This window comes from Nelumbo lutea, chromosome 1 (genome assembly GCF_056320005.1).
Source record: "Nelumbo lutea isolate HS-2025 chromosome 1, American lotus-T2T, whole genome shotgun sequence".
In the NCBI taxonomy this organism is placed as follows: Eukaryota; Viridiplantae; Streptophyta; class Magnoliopsida; order Proteales; family Nelumbonaceae; genus Nelumbo; species Nelumbo lutea.
In genome coordinates, this window is record NC_142684.1 from 120,079,104 (window position 1) to 120,089,494 (window position 10,391).

The 10,391-nt window shown below is 30.4% G+C and overlaps 1 protein-coding gene across 6 annotated transcripts in view; it reads right to left on the minus strand.

Moving 5' to 3' along the window:
* LOC148877137 (initiation factor 4A-like protein) overlaps positions 1 to 2,723 on the minus strand; it is a 43,240-nt gene extending 40,517 nt beyond the window's left edge. For 4 of the 6 annotated variants that reach the window (XR_016111826.1, XR_016111820.1, XR_016111832.1 and 1 more), the window contains exons 1-4: positions 2,600 to 2,722; positions 2,431 to 2,479; positions 2,161 to 2,298; positions 873 to 1,103 (exon numbers count right to left, since the gene is read on the minus strand). Coding sequence is in view for 1 of the 6 variants with exons in the window: in XM_088981810.1 (XP_088837936.1) it covers positions 873 to 1,103; positions 2,161 to 2,298; positions 2,431 to 2,479; positions 2,600 to 2,661 (480 nt within the window). In the remaining 5 variants the exon portion in view is untranslated. Of the gene's footprint in view, positions 1 to 797; positions 1,104 to 2,160; positions 2,299 to 2,430; positions 2,480 to 2,599 lie in introns of all 6 variants that reach the window. The other 2 variants (XR_016111844.1, XM_088981810.1) reach the window with 2 other exon arrangements.
* Between the last annotated feature and the right edge of the window lie 7,668 nt (positions 2,724 to 10,391).

Consider the following 10,391-nt stretch of genomic DNA (forward strand, 5'->3'; position numbering starts at 1 on the left):
AGACAGAGAATCAAATCAAGCAGCCAAAAGTTCAGATACAAAATCTATCAAATATCCCTAAGCATCCTTTTCCAATTGCCTAGTGTTGAGTGACAAATAATGCTGCCCCAGGTTGATTCAGAATTCAATGGTTATATGGTTGGAATTAGTTCACCGACATGAGATACAAGCAATGAGAAGTGCACAAGTTGGCAATCATTGTAACAGCCATACAAATGTACACATGCACAAATGTGTAGGGTAGGGAACTTTGTCACTAACTACAAAATAAGAAAGATAATGATCCGGAGAGATTTGGAATTTGGAGGATCAAGGATAGTAACATCTCTTTGCTGGGAAAATGGCTGTGATGATTCCTTAATAAGAACATCAGTTTGCAGTACTGTACTATAAGAAATATTTATGGTTATAATGACAATAGCTTAAAAATGCAGACATCTAGGCTATCAGGAAGGACAAAAATCTCCTTTCTCATGAAAATCCATCACATCTGTATCTCATAATGACAAAAATCCTTTTCATGACAAAAATCCTTGTATCTCATCCTTTTCATAACTATAAGGAATATTTATGGTTATAATGACAAACATCCTTTTCATCAGATATGACTCAGACAGAGAAAGGAGGACAGGTTTTGATTCAACTTGTATATCCTCCTCCAGGTTTTGGGATTTTGTTTTTATCAGCAGTTTTGGGAAATATTTTTTCAAGGAAGAAAGGATGCTAGAGCTTTTTTGTAGGCAGCTCATAGTCAAGGTATCCAAAATTGTAATCATTTTCCCTTCACAAAAACTAACCTATTACTGATTCAGCTTGTCTCTCATCCTCCAGGTTTCAGGAAGTATTTGTTCAAAAAAGGAAGGATGGTAGACCTTTTTGGTAGGCAGCTCATAGTTTATCAAAACACGAGCAGAAATTGGTGACTCCCCTGAAGCAAGAAGAGGCAGGCATGCATCCGTCACAACTACCACATGCGACTTGTTCTCTTGGTTCCCAGTTTCAATGTCTTCTTCGGGATTAGCAATATTTTGGTTCCACTCCATGACTGCTTCACAGAATTTGTCAAATACTGAAATGCGCTCAGCTTCAGCAAGATCACTGTACTGAAATGCATACAACGTGTTCACATCAGATACCACCCAAAAAAATCAATAACTAAAAAATAATGCAAGGAAACAGGATAAAAATTTTGACCAGATTTTCTGAAATCAGCAAGGTAAATCTCATTAAAGAAACTGGAAAGTAGTACTTTTTATCATTAAAAAGGTCCTGCTAGTCTTCTTTACATCATATGGCATGCCATGAAAAGCACTCAGAAGAAAGAATATGCACTTTCTAAGTGGAATGCCTATCAAAATCACAAATGAATTCTCCAGTAGCAAAGAAGTAAAGGAAAATGCACTGCAAGGATAGAAAACAATAAAAATCAAAATAGTTACTTGGTGAGTATGCCAACCCATGCTCTTGTGGCATTGATCAAGATGACTAATCTCAATGTACTCAAGCATGAATTCTAGTATCACTGTTCACTAGCATTTCCCCTTCTTTTTGGTGCAAAAGCAGGGATTGATGTTAGGACATTTCAGTGTTGAACAACCCAAAGAGGATAATCATATCATTAAGCTTCAGTTAGATGCTTCCATATGATGACCCTTTTTTTGGTAATCATATGATGACCTATAGACTTCAATTAAAGTATCAAATGAGCACTACTAGGTTTAGTATATAACAGTTAGAAGGCTTCTGTAACGTGCTCAAGAAACAACCACCAAAGCATCTTAACTATGATGAAACTTCGGGAATGTTGAAAACTAGTCCCTCGAACTCTCGCATTAACACTTTAAATAGATAGAAGTATTCACTTGAAGCCCATGCACAGTGTCCTGACAGCATCATTTTACCCCCTCCCCCCAAATAATTAAGTATGTTGAATGATTTCTGCACAGTTAAGCACCCGCCATTGGAGTGGCATCATAACCAAGAACAAGGCCCCTAAAATAGTTCAAATGGATGACATGATGAAGATGGAACCCTTACAATCATTTCTATTCTAGAAGAACCAGACACAAGTTCATCCATCATCTAAACATAGCAAAAAATACAAAAATTTTCAAAAGATAAGGAAAGAATAGCTTTTCAAAAACAAAAAGGAACAAATACCAGTGAAGTCAAAGAAATGTAGGGGAGGTTGGAGACAGCTGAGCAGACAGCGTCAAGTTCATCTCTTGAGCTGCAACAGAGCACCATAGGTAAGGATGAACGTCGGCCCGCCACCCCCAACAGATCTACCAAAGTCTCCTGCCAAAATTTTGATTTAGAAAAAAAACGATAATATTAAAGAATTACGAAACTCAATACTGGTTTTAATTAAAGTAAAATACAAACGGATATAAAGAAATTAAGAGAAATGAAGGAGAAGACACTACGCACCATTTTGAATTGAATTCTGTCGACGGCGACATAGTAGTGCCGTGGTTGACTGTCACAAAACCTTGCAGTGTTATTTTTATGGGGGAAGAATAATTTCATATGAGAACGAAAAAAAAAAATCAAAAAGAAAATGAAGAAAGACCACCGTCCATTCAAACAATAATAATACCTTAAATGGAGTGCAGATGGAGAGGAAGATGAAGATGGTGATTCAACTGCATCTATCGCCATCCTCCTCACGAGACAACAAAAGCTTTCGTCATTTCTCTTTAACTTATCACAACTTCTTAAAATGTCTAAAACTCACCATATTACTAATTTGACATTAAATAGATTAACAAGTGTTAATATGTTATCATTTTAACTTTCATAGAAAAATATAAAATATATACAAAATAAATTAACGGGTGTTAATATATTACCATTTTAATATTTAGATATAAAAAAAGGAAAAAGTTCAAAAAATATTTTTAAATATAAAATACATAAAACATAAAAATTATAAAAAATATAAAAATTGCAAACAAAATAAAAATTATTTTCAAATTATAGAAACTATAGAAATTGAAAAACAAAATCAGAAAATAAAAAATGTAAAAAAAACACCAAAAATTATAGAAAAACACAGAAATCGTCAATAAATAACAAAAATATAGGAAAGTTTATAGATCATAAAAAATAAAAAAATGTAAAAAAACAAAAATTATAAAAAAACATTGGAAATTATAACAAAACACTAAAAATGAAAAAAAAAACAAGAAATTTGAAAACCGAAAAGGCCATTTTTCCTCTAACTCACCATTCAAGGGCAATTTGGTCATAAAAATTGTTATTTATACTAACATGGACACCTCTGTTAAGAAGCATTAACGGTGCATCAACGGAAGGTGAGTTTTAGAAAATAAAAACTTACTGACATGGTGAGTTTTAGACATTTTGACAAGTTGTGGAGAGTTTAAGAGAATTGTTGAAAACTCAAAGTGAGATTTAGACAATTTCCCATAAATTAATAATCAAAATTTGTTGTTAATTAACTAAAATATTGAAAGTTATTGTTAATATCTAAAACTTTAATAATTTTATTTTTCATTTAATGTTGATTTACTTAAAATAATCATTGTTAATTTAATATGATAAATATTTTTTAATAAATTTAGTTTTATTAATAATTTGTAGTAATTTTAATAATTGTTTTATTTTTATTATTTTTAAATGAAATTTTGATTCATTTTAAATAAATAAAAATAATTACCAAATCTAATATTTTTATTAATTTCACTAATAATTAACAATTATATAGGAATGACAACAGGGTGGGTTCAAGGCAAGACACCCCATCCCTATCCCTACCCCATATTCAAGACACTCTACCCCATCCCTATCCCTACCCCACCTCGTCCCTAGTGTCAGGTGAGTTTAGGGCAAAGCAACCACTCTTCAATGTTGGGCGAATTCAAGGGCAAGGCATCCCACTCCTCATCAAGGATGGGGAATCCTCGAATTTCCCTACCCTGTCCCTAGTATTGGGCAAGTTCAAGTAAAGGTGTAAATTGAGTTGTGCTGGGCTGGCACGACACGACCTACATGCAGCCCGCACAAAGTGTGAGCCATGTCGTGCTGGCCCACGAGGCATCCTCGGCTATGCCTCCCTCCCCTGGGATAATTTGGGGGGTCAATTTGGAATGACCGACGGCCTAAGCCCATACGGGCCCGTGTCGTGCCATGGACCGAGCTGGTCCATGAGTCGAGCCTTGGGCCAAGCCAGGTCGCAGACCGGTCCAAGCTATGAGAGGTCTGTTTAAAAAAATAAAAAAGATGTTTCAATTTTATTCCATATGTTTTTTTTTTTATGTATACAATTGTTTATATATTCAATTAGACCTATTCATGGGCCAGGTAGCCCAACGGCCCAATCTGGCCTAACCTGTTATTTTTTAGGCTTGGACAAAATTTCAAGGCCGTGCGGTTGAGCTTGGGCTTTCTCAAATAAGCATGGCTCGATACTATTACATTTTATAAGAGTATACTGAAAATAAGACATTTTGTGTATAGATCGGGCTTCAGACTCAAGCTCGAGCTTCGAGCTTTATACAAGGGTTGGGCTCGGGCTCAATATTTAGGTCCGATGGTCGGACTTGGGCTTGCACATTTTCTGTTGATAAAGAGGCCAATGTTAATTATAAAAATATAACTTTTACAAATTAAAATTTTTATTTAATTCTAGTCTAGTATAAAAAATATATATATATATATATATATATATATATAAATTAATAATATTTACCATATATGCATATAACTTCCAAGTTGAGCTTATTAGGGTTGTTTAACTTGGGCCCTCTCCACTAAAGTCATCATTGGACTATAAAAGTTTGATACCCAATTAGACTTCGAATTTGATTATCCTTCAAAATGTATATGCATGGTGCATATTTCAGCTAGAGCTAACTCAAAAGAAAATAATTGCTTGAGCGTGCAAATTTATAGTTCCAATTGGGTTAGCTTAAGTTATAAACAATTTGATACTTTTTCTTATTAATTATTAAAAAATTGTTAGCTATTAAAATATTATTATTATTAAATTGATGTATTTATTTAAAATATAGTAATTTCTAGAAATGATCATATTTTCAAAAATTTTGCTAATTTCTTGGCTAAAACAAATTAAATGTAATTCTCTACTATTTCTAGCTTAAATTATAATTAGTGTTAATTACAGTTTAAAAATAACTATTTTTTATTATATTACAATTAATAATTAAAATACATTATTTTTTCATTACTATTAAATATTTTTTGCAATAACATACAATTAATTTAATTTTTTCATTATTTTTAGCATTTTAATTAAGCTTTAGGTTTTTTCAGAATTATTGGATTTTTAATTAATTTTTTGTGTTTTTTCATTATCATTCAACAATTTTTGCATATGAGTATTTTTCAACAATTTTCAGAATTTATTTTTGCATATTAGTCACTACAAAATTAATTTGCATTTGCTTTCAATAAAGATAAATTAAATAACTAAATAAATACCATAGTTAATAGAAAATACAACTAATTTTCAATATTTTTCAATAATTTATGGCTAGGGTATTTTTTTAATAATAAAATGCTACTAACTATACTTTTAAATTATTTTTAGTAAATACTCTTATTAATATAAAGTTTTGTTAATTTTTAATATTTTTTAATTAATTTTTATATCTTAATTATGTTTAAGTTTTTTAGAATTTTCCAGATTTTTAGTTAATTGTTGGTACTTTTCATTATTATTTAGTAATTTTTGCAATAAAATATTGTGAATAAAGCAGGTTATGCATTTTAGATTTTCTTCAATTTTTATCATTTTTAATGAGTTTATTATGCACAATAAAGGTCTCAACTCATAAAAATTATTAATTAATTAAAAATGCATTAATACAAAGTTATCTAATAATATTATTAAAACTATCAATTAATATTTTTATATTTAATTTTTTTAATTAATTGTTGGTATTTTTTTCATTATTATTCAGTAATTTTTGCAAAAAAATATTGTTAATAAAATGGGTTCTGCATTTTAAATTTTTATTAATTTTTATCATTTTTAATGAGTTCATTATGCAAAACAAAGGTCTCAACTCATAAGTTATCTTACAATATTATTAAAACTTTTAATTAATATTTTTATATTTAAATTTCTTTTTTTTATTAGCATTTATTAAGTTTGATTTTAAGTGGAATTAAAACATATTTTTAATATTTACTAATTTTTGTTAATATTTATTTTTAGTGAAAGTTTAGTGGATTTTTAAATTAATGTTTTTGATTGTTTAACCTTAACCTATTTATATTATTATTATTCTCTCTCTATTTATCTATATCTCTCTCTTAAATGTCTTTTTTAAATGTAATAATAACATGCATTAAAATAAAAAGCCTCGTAAAATCCAAAAGTCTCTCTCTAATAGTGTGCAACTTTATTAATCTAATCAAGATAAGCAATGATTACTGTTTTATATTTTTAAAACAAAAGAAAATAAGAAAAAATGAAGAAAATAGATAAATAGCTTCTCTCGAAGGAAAGACATGCTAACAAAAAAGGATGAGCGTCCATCGTCCAACACCTTGATTTTACATTTCCAATTCTACCCCTCCCTGATTTCATATTTCCAATATATTTTCAATCCTATCCCCTCTTAAAATGTTGATTTTATATTTCCAATTCTACCCCTTCCCTGATTTCATAGGCATCCATCGTCCAACACCCTGATTTTACATTTCCAACTCTACCCCTCCCCGATTTCATATTTCCAATCCTATCCCCTCTTAACCATTAATAAAAACAAGGATGGCGACAATGTTCTGTCAAAAAGCTTGCTTTTTTACTTTCCATTTTTACCCTTTATCATGTTTCTTATTTTAAACCTTTATTTTCACTTTCCATTTTTACCCTTTGTTATGTTTTTTATGTTTCCAATTTTATTTAACTAACACTTAACACTTGTAATTGGACAATCTCTATATCCCAAAGCACCTACTTAATTAATGAAACTCTTCATTAATTAGAGCTAACATGTGTAAGTATGGGATGGTTTGCCCAAACCATGAATTTGAATTGAATGGAAGAATAGATTTTTTCAACTTCTCTTTTCATTAGGGAACAATCAGATGATTAAATGAAGCTTTTTTTTCTCCCTATTTTCTCAAATGTCTCTCTTAACGTAATAAGTTGTATTGGATCAAGACATGCTCTTAGGTTCATTATGCGTCTGTTTGGAACCGCTGTTGTTGCTCTAGAAAACGGTGGCACATCAGTGCCAAGTAGGAAAAAAACGGTGCTCCGGGAAACAACCATCTATTTGGAACCGCTTTTCCATAGAAAAAGGTGCTCCAAGCCATGCCTTGGAAATCAAGAAGGCATGGCTTAGAGCAATGCCAAATTTGGCATTTCCTGGAGCTGCATCTCGTTGCTGCCATAGGGCAATGATGTGGTAGTGAATAATGGGTAGAAGTGCAGAAAACGATTCCTGGAGCATTGGTACCAAACAAAAAAAGTTGTTGTTGCTCTAGGAAACATCCTACCTAGCAGCAACAATTCCAAACAAAAAAAGGGCATCGTTTTTTGTCTAGAATGCATTTTGTTGGCAGAAAATCCAGATTCTTCTATATAAATCGAATGGATGTTCAATTTGAATCTGAATATAAATGAATCAAGAGTAACCTATATCCTAATGCTAAGCATTAGATATGCAAATAACAGCCCCACCATTGGTGAGTAGAACGGCAAGAGCCAAAAGGCCAAATGTCATCATTCACACATGAAGCGAAGACATAAATCCTAAAACCCCAATTCTCTCCTTTAAATCCTTCTCTGCATAGTGTATATATTATCCACTCCTCCTACTTTATAGTAGGAAGGAGGAAGCAGAAATGGCATCTCTCTTATCCTATGCACCTTTTTTCCTCAAAAAGAATAAAACAATATAAATTACAAAAAAAACAAAGAAATACGCAAAAAAAATACAAAATATAGAAAATCATAAAAATTTCTATACCATACTAAAAAATGAGAATGTTGTCTGCATTTATAAAAATGAGGATGGTGACAACTTTTCGTGAAAAAGCCTGATTTTCACTTTCCATTTTTACCCTTTTTAGTTTTCTGATTTTATTTAATTAATGGTTAACACTTGTAATTGGATAAAACAAATAAAATAATAATAGTTTTTTTTTCCAATTTTATTTAGTTAACGGCTCACGGTTGTAACAAATAAAATAATAATAAAACCGCTATGGAACCTACTCCTCTCTCCCCTCTTAGGCCTTATTTGATCTTCTCCCTAATAGGGTTGTAATCGGATTAGATTTTGATTGGATGTAGCAAAATCCGCATCCGATTTAAATATTAAGAACCTACATTCAAATTTGATCAAAAATTCGATTGGATTTAGAGACTTAGATTTGAATTTGAATCCTAACAAACTCATATCGGATTAGGATTTAATCCGGCTCCACTTTAAATTCTATAAAATACCAGTAAAATTAAAAAAAAAATTATTTTTCAACTTTTATATATAATAAATTAATATAAATATAACATACTAAATTTATTATATATAAATTCATATATAATATAATATTTAAATTATTTTGTTTTATAATTTTTAATATAATTATATAGAATTTATATGTTAAAATTATTAAATATTATAATATAATCACATTCAAATTTTAATCAAATCATATTGGGTCAAATCCAAATCCGATTTGATTATTAATTGGATGTAGATTGTAACATCCAAATCTGATCCGATTACATAAATACGTAATCTGAATCCAAGATAATCAGATTGGATGTCAAATTAGGCCTTGGATTTTCGGGTACCATTGACAGGCCTACTCCCGTCAGGCCTACTTGACGAACCTCTTCATTGAATAGAGCCAACATGTGCCAAGTATCAGATGGTTTACCCAAAACCCACGAATTCAAATTGAAGGGAGGAATGAATTTTTTCGACCTCTCTATTTTCATCATCGAACAATCAATTAAATGATTGAATGAAGCCTTTTTTTGGTTTTCTCCCTATTTTTTTTAGGTATTTTTTCCCATTTCCCCTCTATTTCGATTATCTCCGTTAACATAATAAGTTGTATTGGATCAAGAAATCCTTTTAGGTTTATTATATTGATTTGTTTTAGGGTGTTTTTTTCTCGACGATCATCAGGCTAGTCCAATAATCTAACACCCTACCAACGTAATGCCGTAGGGGTTTGGTACTTGGTAGGGTCGTAAGGGTTTGGAATGTATTTTCTTGGCAGGAGATCCAGACTCTTCTACAAAAATCAGATGGATGTTCAATTCAAATCCAATTATAAACGAATAAAGTTCAATCTATATCTAAACACTAGCCATTGGATATGCAAATAACAGCTCCACCATTGACGAACAGAACGACATGAGGCAAAATGCCAAATATTATCATTCACACATGAAGCGAATAAATAAATTCTAAAACCCCAGTTCTCTCCTTTAAACCCCTCTCTGTATAGTGTATATCTTATCCATTCCCCCTACTTCACAATAGGAAGGAGGAAATAGAAATGGTCTCTTTATCCTATGCACCTTTCTCCTCAAAATAAAGAAAACTATATAAATAATAAAAAAAAAAACAAAGAAATACACAAGCATTTATATAAAAAATAGAAAATCATAAAAATTTCTATACCATGTATATCTTATATGGTGCAATTGGTTTGGTCAAAACACTAATTTTACTTTCCAACTTTACCCTCAACTTTCTATTTTTCCCCTTATATATATGTTATTGCAAAATAATTATGAAAAAACACATAAAATGAAGAAAATAATATAAATTATAAAAAACAAAGAAATAGATAGAAAATTTATAAAAAATATAAAAGCATAAAAATTGAAGAAAATAACATAAATTACAAATATGTATACACACACACCACACACACACACACACACACACTAGTAAGGATGCACGCACGTGGCAATTCTAGATGATCATAATGAGTAATAATATATCCAAAGTATTCTATAAACTTTTATGTTTTTTTGTTTTTATGTTTTACATTTTTTATTATTAATCAGATGCAAATTACAAAATCCAAATATGATTACATAAACACCTCATCCAAATATGTGATCATCGGATTGAGTTGTAAAGTTTCAAGTATCATTGACAAGCCACCTGTTTGTTAGGGATGCAAATGGATTGGATCATATTCTAATCAGGGTATATTCGAATGTGATCCAATACTATTAACAACATATCCAATCGCGTCTTATAAACATGGATTTGAATACGAATCCTATGAGGAAGCTGGATATTTGGATTTGATCCATTCCAATTTAAATTAAAAAATAATAATATTAAAAGAAAATAAAAATATATATAACAATTTAAATAAAGAAAACAAAGAAATACAAGTATCTTTTCAACTATTTT